The sequence below is a fragment of the Acomys russatus genome, chromosome 16 (genome assembly GCF_903995435.1).
Source record: "Acomys russatus chromosome 16, mAcoRus1.1, whole genome shotgun sequence".
Classification (NCBI taxonomy): domain Eukaryota; kingdom Metazoa; phylum Chordata; class Mammalia; order Rodentia; family Muridae; genus Acomys; species Acomys russatus.
The window spans coordinates 28,613,783-28,629,787 of NC_067152.1; the positions used below are offsets into that span (position 1 = coordinate 28,613,783).

The following is a 16,005-nucleotide window of genomic DNA, read 5'->3' on the forward strand; positions in this document are numbered from 1 at the left end:
CCTCTGATATCCTGATGGGTGCTGGTGCTCCGGGCTCTTCCTACCCCACCCCTACACCTGACCCTTATGTCAAGAGTGGGAAGGTTATGTGTGGTAAGGACGAAAAGACACCACACACACACACACACACACACACACACACACAGTGTCCTCAGGGAACACAGCACTCAAAGGCATCACCAGGCCAGGGGCAAACCATACCACCATTATGCCTAACATGCCTGGGAGACCCAGCAGAGGGAGTGGGGGTGGAGGGCCGAGAGGGAGAGCCCGAGCAAGATGTCCTGCTGGGCACATTCCTCTGTGGTTTCTCTGTCAGCCACACTGACGACTCTGTGGCCACCAGGCCAGAGCCACATCTGCAGGAGTAGCCAGATGTGGCCAAAAGGGTGGAGTCACATATGCACAGACACACACCATGTCTGTCCCCGCCCCCCCACAACCGTCCCGCTACATTCAGCTCCTCACTTTCCCTCTATTCCATACCCCGCCCCCAGCACCCAGACGAAGGGTGAAAAGGAAGGTGGCTTGCCTCTAGTCTACCCGGCCCCAAAAAGCATCCAGCAAAGCCCTGAGCTGGCTTGGTCCTGGCACTGATCACTGCACCAAGAAGCAGACTGGCTTTAACCCACTGCCCTTTGCAGTGCTAGGGCTACTGGAGTTAGATGCTAGCCCATCAGCCCAGGAAAGGGCAAGAGGCTAAAAGATCCTGACTCCCAGCAGATAGACCTGCCCCAGGTTGGAACAGTGGTGGGCAGCGCTATCTTCTCTTTTTTTTTTTTAATTTTTTATTATTAATTTATTCTTGTTACATCTCAATGGTTATCCCATCCCTTGTGTTCTCCCATTCTTCCCTCCCTCCCCTTTTCCCCTTATTCCCCTCCCCTATGACTGTTCCTGAGGGGGATTACCTCCCCCTGTATATGCTCATAGGGTATCAAGTCTCTTCTTGGTAACCTGCTGTCCTTCCTCTGAGTGCCACCGGGTCTCCCCCTCCAGGGGACATGGTCAAATGTGAGGCACCAGAGTACGTGAGAAAGTCATACCGCACTCTCCACTCAAGTGTGAAGACTGTTCTGACCATTGGCTAGATCTGGGTAGGGGGCGCTATCTTCTCTTACAGGAGTCCTACAGAGAAACTGGGAGGCGGGGAGGTGTCTCATGTAAGGGAGATCCTCCCAGTGCTAGCACTGCTGAGATCCCTGGCTCTGTGTTGCAAGTGGGCAGCACAGCCCCGCTGGTATGCAGGGGGCAAGGATAGCTAGAGGTCTCTGCCACACAGCTTTGCTCCCATGCAAGCAGCAATCAGGAGGAGAATATTCATTTGTAGCAACATGCAGCTAGCCAGGCTCTGCCAGGTAGCAACCTGGCTCCGTTCAGGATGCAAGCCAGGGAAGAAAGAAAATGGGGTCCCCAAAACGCAATCTGCCTGGCACAGAGCCTAGAGCCTGGCTGGCCTGGCATCCCTTAAGGATCTGTGCCCTCTGCCAGCTTGGCAAGAACAGAGCAGGTGACAGCAGCTGCCATTCAAATGAGGCACTTGGAAGGGGAAGTGGGTGTGTCAGGACAGGAAGAGTCTCATGGCGGCCTCCCCGGTGGGCCTAGGAAAGTTGGAGAAGCCTGGGAAAGAATAAAGGGTGGGCAGAGGGGCATGTTCCAGCCAATAAGATGACTGCTGGAGAGCTCAGGCTGGCAAAGGCCAAGATTACATGGGACAGCAAGACCCTGGGTCTTTATTTCACCTATCCCCGTCCCCACATCGCCCCCCACACCAGGCCACCTGCTGACCTGCATAGAACACAACAGGGTCCAGAGACAGGCACTGGCCACCTACCCTACGGACTCAGAGCCTTGTTTCCTCAAGGGAGTGGCAACCTTGGGAGCAAACAGACCCATGTTGCTCCCATGGAGAAGCCCCGGCCCACTATGATCCTACACACACAGGAGGCTGAGACCAGAGGAGTGTGAGTTCAAAGCCAGAAGGAGTAGCCGCGTGAGATCCTGCCTCAAAACCAAAATAATACTGGAACCCCAGCACTTGGGAGGCAGAGGCAGGCAGATCTCTGTGAGTTCGAGGCCAGCCTGGTCTACAGAGCAAGTTCCAGGATAGCCAAGGTTACACAGGGAACCCCTGTCTCAAAACAAAACCAAAAACAAAAACAAAAACAAAACAACAACAAAAACCAAAAACAAAATAGGGCTGAAGAGATGGCTCAGAGGTTAAGAGCACTGGCTGCTCTTCCAAAGGTCCCAAGTTCAATTTCCAGCAACCACATGGTGGCTCACAACCATCTGTAATGAGATCCAGTGCCTTATTGTGGCAGGCAGGTGCACATGAGGGCAGAATACTGTATAAAGAATAAATAAATCTTTTTTAAGGACTGGAGAAATGGCTTAGCGGTTGGGAGCACTGACTGTTCTTCCAGAGGACCCAAGTTCAATTCCCAGCACCCACATGGCAGCTCACACCTGTCTGAAACTTTCAGTTCCAACTGAAATCCTCACATAGACATACACACAGGCAAAACACTGATGCACATAAAATAATAAATAAATAAGCAAATAAAAATCTTTTTTTTTTTTAAACCAAAAATAAGCAGGGCATGGTGGCACACAGCTTTAATGCCAGCACTTGGGAGGCAGAGGCAGGTGGATCGCTGTGAGTTCGAGGCCAGCCTGGTCTACAAAGTGACTCCAGGACAGCCAAGGCTACACAAAGAAACCCTGTCTCAAAAAACAAAACAAAAAACAAAATAAATAAATAAAAACCCAACCCAAAACAAAAAAAAAACCCAAAAAATAAAATAATAATAACAACAACCACAGGCAGCCATAGTGGCTTATGCCAGCATTCAGAAAGGCAAGGCAGGAAGACTGCTGTAGGTTCTAGGCCAGCCTGGAATACAGGGCAAAAACCTAGTGAGCTCCAGGCTAGCCTGGGCTACAGAGTAAAATGCCCTAACAACAACACAATCATGACATTTAGTTAAAACAACAGGTCCCCCAGGCAGAAGGATATGGCCGTAAGGCAGATAAGGGGCTATGGGCCACAAGGAACAGGTTTGACAGTACCTGTGGGAACTAGGGCTCAAAGTCAACAGATTTAGCTAGGCCAGACCAACAGCAGTAAGACACAAGCCCTGCGCCTGCTTCGAACACTGTAAAAGCCGCGCTCCACCCTCCCTGGGAGACACCATAGGTCAGAATTCCTGGGAAACAAACTCTGACCAGGAAGGAACTGGTGCCTTCAACTGCACTGGGGGAACCCTGGGGCAGTCCAGGGTCTAGAACCATCTAGAAGACACCAGATGCCATCCATATCTATCTCTGAAAGACCCTTCTCCAGGAGCCACTAAATAAGTAAGGGATCTAAGGCAAGAGAGCATTAAGCTTTGTGACAGTCAGGACTGAGAACAAGACCTACGCAGACAATCCAATCCCTGACTCTGTGGAGTTGCTGTGCCTGGAGGGGACAGGGTGAAAAGACCACGTATTTTCAGCCCTCAGTGACATGCTTTGGAAACTGAGCTTCACAGAGAGATGGCTGAGCAGGAGCAGCAGCTGCAGCCGCAACCACAGCAGCGCAGGGATCTGAACCCAGGTGACCTGGCTCCCAGCACAGGCAGGATGTTCCTAAGCACAAGCTCAGCCTGGCTCCACTGTGGGGTGTCATTCCAGACGGCACAGGCAGAAAGCCCACCCAAGAAGACGGCACACCCCACCAGGATCCAGGTAGCCTAGACCTCCCTCACCAATAATCATCAGCTTCTTTAAGGGTCTAATTTACCTTGTCTGTCCCTTGGAGGATGGAAAAAAAGGCTCTTGTCCCTGTCTTGGCCTTAAGAGAATTTGGAAGGAGGCGGGGAACACACTTCACACTTCTTTGCCTGTGACGCCTATGACCCCTCCCCACTGAGGCCGGTTTCCCATGATCTATTTCTGTGCTCTTACGTGACTAGCAAGGCCAACGAGGCCCAACAGGTTCTACCGCAATTCAGACAGCATTTCCACATGTGCAGGCTCGGCATGACTCTCACCTAGCAATCTGCGCGACTCGCCGAGCAACGCAAGCGAATACACTCACGTAATGGTTACGAGCAAGGGTTCTGGAAGAGATGGCACAGGCTCAAGGCAGTGCCACTTGTTAGTCAAGGCTCTGGGCACCTCCCCATGCTTCATGCAAGCGTCTGCAAAACGGCAGCAGAGCACCTACCTCCCAGGTTGCCAAGCCCAAGAGAATGCATGCTGGGGAGCTTTGGCACAGGGCCTGGGGAGATCTTAGCCGGGCTTGTCAGGGCTACTATTAATGGCTCCTGGAGAGAGAGAGAGAGATCGTGTGCATGTGCTTGTGTGTGTGTGTGCGTATGCCTGCATGTGTTTCCTGGCTTTGACAATCTAGCAAAGTCTATAGACTACTACTCAGAATGTTTCTATGGGCTCAGAATGTACCACAGTGGTTTAAAAAAACAAAAAACAAAAAAAGCCTTGCCTAATGCATGACGCTCTATGCACCATCACCAAAATGATGATGATGACCATGTTTCTAAAGCGCACAAAATCCCCAGGTGTGGTGTAGTGGTGTACACCTATAATCCTCCTATTCGGGGTAGCCGTGAGATCAGTCTGAGCTACACTGTCAGACTCTGCCTCAAAAGAGCAAAAACATCTCTGTTGTGCTCAAAGACACCAGCCTTGTCTACATAGCAAGTTCTAGGCCAGACATAGTCAGACCCTGTCTAAGAAATATAATGAGAAAAAACAACAACAACAACAGTGTCAGATATGATGGCATATACCAACACTCGGAAGGCTGAGGTGGATAATCCTTGAGTTTGAATTGGAAGCCAAACTAGGCAACTAGGCAACATGGTCAGTAAGTTCAAGGTCAGCTTGCACTACATAGAGACACATTCTCTCTCTCTCTCTCTCTCTCTCTCTCTCTCTCTCTCTCTCTCTCTCTCACACACACACACACACACACACACACACACACACACACACACACACACGAGATTGCTCATTGGTTACAACCACTGTCTGCTTTTCTGGAGAACCCAGGTTCAATCCCCAGCATTTCACATCACGGTTCACAACCGTCTGTAACTCTAGTCCTGAGAGATCCAATGCCCTTTTCTGGCCTCCTCAGGCACCAGGCGTGCACACAGCACACAGACATACAAGGCAGACGAAACAATCATACGCATAAATAAATTACAATAAACAAACCAAAAAAATGTGTGTGTTTGTGTGTTTGTTTAACCAAAAAGTAAAGCACACAAAAACAAAATACTTAGAAGTATGTACGGACCAGCTTTACAGATCACTTAAGCTCTACAGATGCTAGGCTCAGACTCTGGCCACAGGGAGGCCTTAGAGCTCATTCGGGTTGTCTGAAGGTCACTCTGTGGTCCTGTACCATCAGGGCCCTTATTACAGAGAAGGGGTACTGGGAGCAGCCTCCTCTCAACTCCAGCGCGTCAAGGCCATCTGCCTGCGCTTTGCACCAGATCTCAGCAGTGAAATGCCTTCCATCCCCCCAAAACATCACTTGGAGCAAACAAGCACAGACTCTGGCCCCTGCTTTCGAGCCCTCCCCGCCCCCCCTAAGCAGTCTGCAATTCTCCCATCCCTGACCTCACTGTCCCCCACTATCAACACCGCTGCCCAAAGCTATTCTCTATCCTCCTGGGCTGAGGTGCTAGGAGACCCTCGGCCCTTCCTCCATCCAGCAAGACAGAAGCAACGTGAAACTGACCTCAGAGCCCCTCAAGAGTGTCAGTAAGGAAAAGGCCCGGGAGCTCGGCAACTCAACGCCCCCAGCTGCAGGAGGAGGAAAGTGAGGCCACAGAGGGAACAGGCTTGTCCAAGGTCACCTGAAAAGGAGGCAGAGGAGCCAGGGCTTAATCTAAACTGTCCCGGCTCTCTCTGCCCCGCTCCCTACAAAGCAAAAGGGGAAAGTCTGGAGGCTGCTGCCAAACAGAGTGAGAGATTCAACAGGGGACCCTAAGGATCCAGCCATCCAAATGAAGGTACCTGGGTGCTACCAGCATACCAGAGCCCCAAGGTAGAAGGGAGAGAGGGGGACAAACAGAGGACAAGCCTTGAAAGCTGGAGGCCGGCTGAGACCCTGAAAGATCTTACAGGGCTGCAGAATCCAGGTGGAGGGTACAAGGCATTTCTTGAGTCAGCGCTGCTCTTGGGAGGCTATCTAGAAGAAAAAGATTCCCACCTCCCCACCATCCCAAGAATATCTGGGCACAAAAGCTGCAGGCAATTAAAAGGCACAGTAACCATGCGAAACCTACAGCTGTTGCCCCTACCTGTGGGGGAATGGTGGCGGCAGGGGCCCCAGGGCAGATCTGGCCTCCGGTTCTCCATGCACAAGCCAGGCTTCAGTGTCCAGCGAGGCACCCTGTCCGCCTGGCGGCCTGCCACCATCCCCCCCAAGCCCGCTTGAGTTTAGACACCTGCTCCTGGCATCCCAAAACATCCTCTCTCCAGACTGCTGGGCTGCTGGGAACTGCATTTGTCTGTCTAGGCTAACAGCCACCCCGCCCTCTGCATAGGCCCTTCTCCCACCAGGGCCTTCCACGACACATGAGAGACAGCCCAGACTCCAACGCGCTTTACAGCAGAAGCGACAGAGGGGGGAACTTAAACGTCGCCTCCCCAGCTGTCCTATAGGCGCAGACCCCGCATCTGAACATGTCCCTTTGGCAATTCTGCTGCAACGCCAAGCCAGAGAACCGCTGCCTCACTCTGCCCCCGGACTGCCTGCTTCGTTCCTGTTGACAACCTGACAGCTGTTACAGCTGTGTGTGGACACGGTCAATCTGACTTCCTGTTTGGCAGCTGTGCAGAGGGGAACGGACAGCTGAGGGTCTCAGAAAACAAGATGAGGTAGGAGGGAACCGGGAGCAGGAACAGGCTGTCTGTACGGGCAAGTGTTTTACTCTGATCCTGAGCCCTCATCTTCTGAGTCAAAGTGCCTGCAGGGAGAGAGGTAATTGGCCAAGTGGTTCCAAGTATTTATAGGGGGAAAAAAAGAGACTACTCCTACACCCCAGGAGAGGGGCCAGAATGAGGCCTATTTTCTAGGAGCACAAACTTTAGGGGTACAGACAGGCCTCCCACATATGGTTGTACAGGTTGTATACTGCAGATGGGCACCCAACTAAAGGGACACACTGGAGTTAAAATCTATCCCATGCTCTGGCGGCTAAGCCATAGACAGACACTAAGTCGGTGTGAGGACACACCCACCCAGACAAAGGACCACTTTTTTAAGAAATAGGGAGTAAAAGCTTTTATGTGGATGAACAATGGCCCCACGCAGACCCGTGTTCAAATCTTAGCTCCTACTTCTTTTGCTTCTCCCACCCTTCTCCATCATGGGATGTGAGTATTTAACATCCTTCCTAAAAGGTACCCGGAAGGAAAGTCCCGGGCATCCTTGTCGCCTCGTGGGTTACAATATTAGTTCCACTCACTCGAGTCCTGCCCTTCTTCCTACCTTCCTGGCATCCCCACACCTGCCCATTCCTGACACACAGCCATGCCCGGAATGGCCTCCAGAGCCAAAACAAGAAGAGCCAGGGAAAGCCCCGGTTGCAAACCTGAACCCCATGGGACTTCCCAACATCCAACATGCAGAGCATTCCTTTCTGGCACAAGCCAGATTCATCCCCTCCCTCAGTGGGCAGAGAGGCCGCCTCTGCCATTCCTTCTCAGAGTATCCCGGACTCGGCTCTACTAGAAACAGACAAGAGGAGATCAGAGGCCTCCTACCTCCACCCCAACCCCCACCACCCCCAGGCTCTGGGTCATTGAGACGTCCACAGTGGCGTTAAAGATGCTGAGATGCTCAAGCTAGGGCCAAGCCTGTTTTAAGGAGGTGTGCATTGCAGAGAGGAGTCACCATCAGTGGAAGGGAAATTGCCCCCCTTGCCCCTTCCTTAAGCAAGAGGAGCAGACTTTTGTCCCTCTTGAGCTCAGGTACCCTTAGGTGCCCACTGTAGCTGTCTCTATTCAGCCACCAGGTCAAGCCCCAGAATAGCACCCAGGGGCATGGTGCCAGAAGGCTGGGCCTCCGCCCCCCTGGTACAACACTCATTCATCTAGGCACCACCCACCGTGCTAGGTGCTGGGTGTTGGCAGCCAACAAGACAGCTTAGGAAGCAAAAGCTGCCCCCAAATAAGAGTTGCCCGGGACTTGCTGCTACAATGGACAGGGAGGCAGCATCTTGGAAGGCCTCCTCCAACCCCTTGGGCTGGGGAGACCAGCAACACCATCCAAGAAAGCACCCCCCCCCCCCGGAAACTGGCTTTTTCACTCTTAGGCTTTTGCATCTTGCCTGGAGACCCGCTCAAGACATTGCAAGGAGAGGGTGCATGAAGGGAAAGAGGACTGGAGGGAAACACCAGGCTTTTGGGCCCTCATGGCCGTGTTTATCTAGGGTGGATTTTTTTTTTTTTTTTTAACCCAAAGGTTAAAGTGTTTCTATTTGAAACGTCTATTTACATTCCAGAGTCAAAAAAAAAAAGGCAGCCAAGCTCCAGGCCTATATCTGTCCCTAGCCGCGTCACAGAGCTACTCAGGGGGGAAGGTTCTTAGCCCTCTCCCTGAGCTGCTGGGGTGACTCACACCTCCCTCCTGCCAGCAGGGACTGCGCCACACTCAGAAGGCCAGGTTGAGGGGGGGATGGGGGGGGGTGGGGGGGGTTGGAGATCTGCAGAGAGGGATTGGTTGGGGTATATATCCAGGGATAGAAGAAGACAGTCCCAGACTTTCAGGGTTTCTGGTGTCTACTTCAAAAAGAGTAAATAAAAGGGAACTTGGGGCCAACTGGTATCTCAGTGCACAAGGGTGGCCAGCTAGAAGCCACCCTAGGTGATGCTCTGCAGACATTTCTTAACCTCCCAGGAGCTCAGCTTAACACCCACAGGCCAAGGTTTGGGGTGCTGAAGACAGGGGCTATATAGCTCAACTGGCCCTGGGCAAGAAGCAGCCTTTTGGGCTTCATCCCTGGGACTTGGTGGTCACCCAGTGGGACTGATCTCCACGACTATGCTGCAGCCTTACCCATGCCTGGACAGCTGAGGGCCAAATCACAGGTACACGAGAGGACTACAGCTCCCACCTCCTAATTGGAACCTTCGGGTCCACACCCACATATCCAGCGTCAATAACTCTAGCACACATAACATATATATTCTCTCTCTCACAAGTACCAAGCCAGCCACTGCCAGGAGGGGCCAAGCGGGCATGCGTCCAGCAGGCCCATCCCTGAAGGAAGCATCTTGTGGTGCCGGCCTGGTGGCAACAGGTTCCTGGGAGTGAGAGAAGGAGTGGCCAGTTCTGGGGGGAGGGGGGGTGGGGAAACTCTACCCCCCCCAGCCAAGGATGAAAAAAAGTTTGCCCAGAGAAGGTGGCAGGGCTAGGACCTCTCAAGCCTAGGGTGGGGGTAGGGGTGGTGGGCAGCTTTCAAGTCCACCTGTCAAAAAAACATTTCTCTATCCTCAAAGTGGGAAGAAAGTGCAGCATGGGGAAGGAAGAGATAGAAGGGGGCTGGGAACTAAGCCAAAACCCTTCAACATCCCAGCTGCTAGTGCCTGCTCAATACTGTCCCAAAGAGCCACTTCCTTAAGGGTCCATTCTCAAAAAAAAAAATAAATAAAAATAAAAGGGTCCATTCTCAGAAGTGTCCTGAGCAAAAACCTGCCAGTCACTACACCCTGACCAAGTTAAACCAAGCCACAAAAGCTAGGATGTTTCTGATTCCTGTAGGTACCCCAAGTACAACTTCTTCCTCTGCTCAATTGTGGGGAGCAGAAAGCCTGGAGACAGGTCACTGACCCACTTCCTCCTCTCTGACCATGGTTCAAGTAGGCCAGAATACTCTAGGAAGCCCTCGCCCCTAGCAGCTGAGGCTGACCCTGCTCAAGGCAGAGGCACTGGAGGTGTATGGCAGAAGGTGGCTAGGAGGCAGGGTGAAAGGTCAGTTCTGGACAAGGAGGGAGAGGGGAGACCGTCCTAAAAGTACAGCCCTTCCAATCCACGGATGCTCAACAGAACCCTTCAGAGAGGATGAAGCAGGATCCCAGTGGGGCAGGGCTCACAGTGAGGAGCTCAGTCCAGGTACAAGGTTGCCCAAGAGCTGAGGGCAGGTGGGGACACAGAGCCACTTACCTGCCACAGGGATGCTGTGCAGAGGATTCCGTGGCAGGATTTCCAAGGATGGTTCCCGGCCTGACATGCCATCTGCTGAGAAACAGGACTCGGTCTCATAGATAGTCTGCAACATCTCCACGAGCCCCTGTGCCTTGGGCACCAGCAGCATGCCAGGGAGGGGCCGCCCGAGGCGGAAGCCGGTGAGGGGAAGGTGGTCAACAGGGCCAGCAGGCTGCTTAAGGACTCCCTTAGGCCACTGCCGCTGGGACCAAGGCAAGGAGGCGCCTCATCCGGCCTGGATGCTCCGGAGGCAGCAGAGGCACGGAGGCTTGCTTCCTACTACAGAAGCATGGACCACGGCCTGTCCAAAGGTTCCGGGAGTTGGGCTATGGCTGGGTGCTCAGGGAACAGGAAAGGGAGCTCAGTGGGGCAGGCAGGCTCTCTGTGTTCCCTCCCAGTGCCACCGCCACCGGTGACAGCTCTAGGCCTGGCTCCCTGTTCCTCCTCCCCGAATGAGCCGCCGGCAGCTGGCAGGAGACTGAAATAGCAGTTGGGGGAGGGCCCTGTCTATAAATAGGTGGAGCATGCTCAGGGAGCTGCCGGCTGGCTGCCAGGAGCCCAGGCCTGGCGGAGGCCCCATGGGGTGGGGGGGTGGGGGGGGGGGGGGAAGCGCCAGTCCAGGGGGAGGGGGGCAGGAGAGGCCCGCACTCAGGGCCAAGGCCACAGACCTGGGTGGCCAGTGGCTGGACTAGAGAAAGGTGCAGGCAAGGGGACCCATGCATCTGGGATCAGCTTTGGCCACTGCTGGCGAAAAAAAATGGACCGGACAGCAAGAAGCCAGCCTGGATCTTCTCGATCGTCCACCCCACCCCCCCCCCCCACCCCAACCCTGCAAAGCAAGGAAAGGATTCAAAAAGACTAGGGAGAGGTGACAGACACCCAACCACCTGGTCTAACCTCACACCTCCTCCTAACAGCCTGTGGAGTTTGTGTAACTTCTGCCTTCCCACAGAGCCGAGAGATGGCTCTCTACACTCTTACTATCAGGGAGACCCTAAATAGCAGTGGGGTGACAGCTCCTCCACGCATTCTGCAGCCCATTCCTGGCGCTCGGCCTCTTTCCAGGGAGCAGAGAGATTTTTATGGGCAGGCTTTGCCCAGCCCAGGCAGGGGACTGGACAGCACCTGCCCGCTCTCAGCTCAATCAATGCTTCCCTGGCAGTGTACCCAGTTGTACCGAGCTGGGAGCATACCAAACATCATTGACTTCATGCTAGCGAAGATCTCCAGAAAAAGGCCAAGATGGGGGAAACAGAGGTACCACTCCAGGCACAGAGCTGTTCACACGGTAGGGATGAGGGGTCTGAGCCTCTCTGACCACCGCCATACCTCACCGGCAGAATAGACAAGTCTGCCCCAGGTACAAGGGCCATCAGTGCCCAAATAGGAAGACTTGCGGGGTGAAGGCCTTCCAGTTAGTCATAAAACTGTTAGCATCTTGGCCTGGTGGAGTAGCCCCAGCTCTTTGGGCCTTCCTGGGCCATGGGGCCACCGTGTCATCAAAACTGGTGCCACCTGCCAGCACCACCGCTCCCCCCACCACCACCCTGTTGACCTGTCCCTTCTTCCCAGGTTGTGCCTCCCACTGTTAAAGAGATCCCACTTGGCCCCCTGACCTCACTGGAGCCTTTTAATAGACAGGTCACTCCTGGGTCTGAATCCTCCTCCCCTTCCCTGACGTCACAGTTGCTATTTTGGACCCCTCCTGGCCCCTCCTTGCCCCCCACTCCAGGCATGGAGCCAGGGACACCTGTCCTCTCTCTGGACTGGATGACCTCACCCTCCTGTCAGGAGCCTGGGAGAAGCTGCCTAACCAAGGACACGGTGGCTGTGATTCCAGAAACCTCTCTTCTCAAGCTTCTGCCAGGATACCAGGCGGGCTTCCCCCACCCACCCACCCGCAGGTAGGAAAGCACATACATGAGGTTGGTGGTGAAGGCAAGCGTCCCCAAGCATGATGAGATGCAGATGACGCTGGGGATGGGGGTTTGTTTCCCAGTGGTACAGACCAGGAACCAAACTGGGAGGAGTCTGAAGCTACAGTCTAGATGAAAAGGCAATAGAACTGTGCCACCCAGGGGCTTGGTGCTGGAAAAACATCACCTGTTTACCACCCTTTCCCTAGCTGCATCCAGGCCCACGAGGCCCCCTCTCAAACAGAGAAGACCAGGGACTCCACCAAAGACAGTCAGAGGCAGCAGACAGAAGGAAGCCCAGAAAGCCAGCCAGGGGTGGGTGTTGGTGAAGAGCCCCTCCCAGCAAGGGCTCCACCCACCCACGCTGGGAACAACCAGCAGGGCTGGCTAGCCCTGTCTTGGCTCTTTGTACCTGCCCCAGGCACAGGAGAGAGCCAAGAGAACCCTGCTCGGAGGAGGTTAGCAGCTACGCCAACTTGACAGCAAGGCCCCTCAGACCCTAGAAGAGCCTGATGTCAAAAGATGACTTGGTGTGTGTGTGTGTGCGCGCGCACTGAGAGACAGAGTCTCGCTCTGTAGGTGAGGCTAGCCTTGAACTCGCAATGATGCTCCTGATACAGCCTTTCCATTGCTGGGCTTGCCAGTTTAAGCTCTCAAACTTGGTAAAAAGGATTCTTCTCAACAAGATTCAGGACATGGGCGCCCAAAGGCCAGGGCTCAGGAAAACAGCTAGCACCACTGTGACATCTATGTTTTAGGAAGAGAAGTGTCAATCTTCAACGCAATCCTCAAAATCCTTCAAGGAAATGTGATGGGACAAGTGGGGAGGGGGGAGACGACGACGACAACAAACATCTCTCCTCTTCCAAGATGAACGTGATGTAACAAGGTCTTCCTAATATGTAGCCTCAATCTTTCTTGCTATAGCACCCCCTTTTCCCAGCTTACTTTTCCATTCCTACCATCCACAGCTCCCGACTCCCACCCCACAAATCTCACAGAATACTCATTAAAGATGATGGCCAGCACCAACAAGTTCAAGCCCAGCTTGGGCTATCGAACCAGCTCTGTTCTCCCAGCAGTACCTCAGCCCCTGCCTCTAAGGCTACACTCTGCCCTCCAAACCTTCTGGGGCTAGCTCCTTGAGCCCTTTCAGATCTCATTTCTGGGGCCTTTCTTTCCTTTGAGCCCAAGTCACGCTGCTATCTATCAGGATGGTCCAGGAACTACCATGAGCCAGGACCATGGTTAGGGACTGGCTGAATCTTCTCATTTAAAACCAACTGCAGGGGGGCTGGAGAGATGGCTTAGAGGTTAAGAGCACTGTCTGCTTTTCCAGAGGTCCTGAGTTCAATCCCCAGCAACCACATGGTGCCTCACAACCATCCAGAATGAGATCTGGAGGCAGAACACTGTATACATAATAAATACGTCTTTAAAAAACAAAAACAAAAACCTGCAGTCTGGCGTGGTGGCGCATGCTTTTAATCCCAGCACTTAGGAGGCAGAGGGACGTGGACCACTGTGAGGTCGAAGCCAGCCTGGTCCACAAAGGGAGTCCAGGACAGCCAAGGCTACACAGAGAAACCCTGTCTTGAAAAACCAAAAAAGAAAGAAAAAGAAAAGAAAACGAGAGAGAGAGAGACAGAGAGAAACCCTGTCTTGAAAAACCTAAATAAATAAATAAAACCAACTGCAGGAAAAATGTGGACACCTACTTTGGCATCTTCTACTTCCCCTCTGAGCTGGCCCTGCCTCTTCTCACCATCCAGTCCTGAGCCTCTGATGCCTCTGGGATGATGGAGAAAGCCAAGGAAGATAGAGCAGACTCCCGTCTCCCAAGGCACCTCGAGAGAGAAGGCATACCAAGGGTCTTCTCCCCAGACCCCAGCCCATGCCAGCACTGACCCACTTTCTCCTCCTCTGGCTGGCAGCCTGCCCTCCCAGGGGCTTGGAAGCAGAGCCTGAGGCAGGAAGACAGGACGCCAAGGTTCCTGGCTCCACCCCACACCGGTGCCCCAGTTTCTCTGGTCACCCCAAAGGGAGGGGGCAGTCGCCCTCTCTCCTGGGAAAGGGAAGAAGAGAAAGTGTAGAGGGCGCATCTCCCTCCCACACTGGCCATAAGGAACCTGGATGCCTCCTCTGGGGCCCCGCCAACAAACACCTAGACAGGCAACATTCTTATCCCTCTGGAAGCAATGGCCCTGAGAACAGGGTACAAACAGGGCAGTCGAGGTCCTAGGTCCAAGGGAGGCTCCTCCAAGCCAGAGCTGCTACAAATTTTATCAGTCTTTAACCCCTCGGAGGAGAATTGTAGAGACAGGACTGGCTCTAGAAAAAAATATCATGTCTCACCCTTTGTACCTTCCTCCGTCCGCCTAAAGAAAAAGAGGCAGAGAGGGGAGCAGACTAGCCTCTTCAGGAACAGGATTCCTGAGATGGCCAGAGAGGTAGAGAGTTCAGGGGCGGGCATGCAGCCCAGCCCAGAGGTAGATAAGTTGAGTGCCCACTGCCCAGAAGCAAATCCCTCAGTCTCCACATGCCACCCCCTCAGCAGCAACTTGCATGCTGACTCGCCGGCTGGGACAGCAGGGACGGATCATTTTCTGTCTGTCCTCTTGCTCCACCACAGGCCAGCCTCACTGGTGTTGCCAGGCAAGGACTCTTCAACCCAATAAGTCCTTATGCTGAGAGGAACCAGAGGACAGAGAGAAAAGACAGCGCCCGGCTGTACCCGCCCTGCGGCTGGATGCCCCAGGGAGAGAGGAACAAGTGGGCCGGGAAGTGGGGAGAGGTCAGCCAAGTGCATCACGCCCTCCTATCCTTCTTTCTTGGGGCCTTCTGCGAGGCGTCCCACAGAGAAGCAGACACCTACGTGCTCTGGTTACAAACTCTCATACAAACTCTCATTTCAGTTTATTTCTATGGAATTTCTAAGACATGCATGTCCCAGCTTCTTCCAGGCTTCTGGGCATCAGAAGCCCCAGCCCAGATGCCAGCTCAACTTGAGAGAACAGATGCTGAGCCCCTCGAAGAGGCAAAGCTGTCTGCAGACTGGCTGTCTCCAAGGCACCGGACAGCTACCCATGTCAGCAGCCAGCGCAAGAACTGTAGGAAAAGCTATGGGAAGGCAGTTCGCTTCTTGCCTCAAGCAAAGACCACCCCCCCCACACCCCCTCCATCCATTTTTAAGCCTCTCAACAGTCCTAATATCTAGTTCTATATCCTGTGACCCCCCCCACACACACACACTTTCTCTCTCTCCCTTCCATACACGGAAAAGACAGCATCTCCCCCTACTGGGGGCAGACGGAAAGCCAGCCAGGAGGCAGGTCACCAAGGATGCCTATGCTGCCAGTGCTCAGAAGCTGGCAAACTGGTGGACACCTCCAGCTATAGCTCGCTCCTGCCACCTCTGGCAGAATGGCTGTGAGAAAGAAGCTAGACCATCTGTGTCTAAGAACACAGCCCTAGTAACTCACTCACCTTGAGTGGAGCACAATAGCCTTTCACTGCAAAAGAACGAAAACCCTACAGCTGGCAACTGTCCTCCCCAAGGCACCAACAGATGTCCCTGGGCAGCCTCCGTACCCAAGCCCCATGTGAAGCAGGGCATAAGGATGGCCCAGAGAAAGGAAGCAAGCAGCTTTCTTGCCCGTCACATCACGTCACGTAACGTCACAACTGAACCAAGAGCAGAACTGAGGGGCTGATGAGAAGTCACCAGGCCTCGTCTGTTGATCCATTTTCTTGACCTAAGATGATGAGACAGGAAGCCAGCTCTTCAAAGCGCACACGGTGCAACCCTCAGGGGTTTGAATGAAGGCAAGGGCAGGAAGACCCCAGCCGGAACCACAA

At 53.6% G+C, this 16,005-nt stretch overlaps 1 protein-coding gene across 8 annotated transcripts in view; it reads right to left on the reverse strand.

The window, feature by feature from the left end:
- The window catches only part of Hdac5 (histone deacetylase 5), a 36,951-nt gene that overhangs the window by 13,633 nt on the left and 7,313 nt on the right, over positions 1-16,005 (reverse strand). For 2 of the 8 annotated variants that reach the window (XM_051158754.1, XM_051158752.1), the window contains exon 3: positions 10,190-10,261. The exons of 1 other annotated variant lie outside the window; for it this stretch is intronic. In XM_051158754.1, coding sequence (XP_051014711.1) covers positions 10,190-10,261 — 72 coding nt within the window. Of the gene's footprint in view, positions 1-3,951; positions 4,103-10,189; positions 10,754-16,005 lie in introns of those variants that run through there. 5 more of the 8 variants (XM_051158753.1, XM_051158751.1, XM_051158750.1 and 2 more) reach the window with 4 other exon arrangements.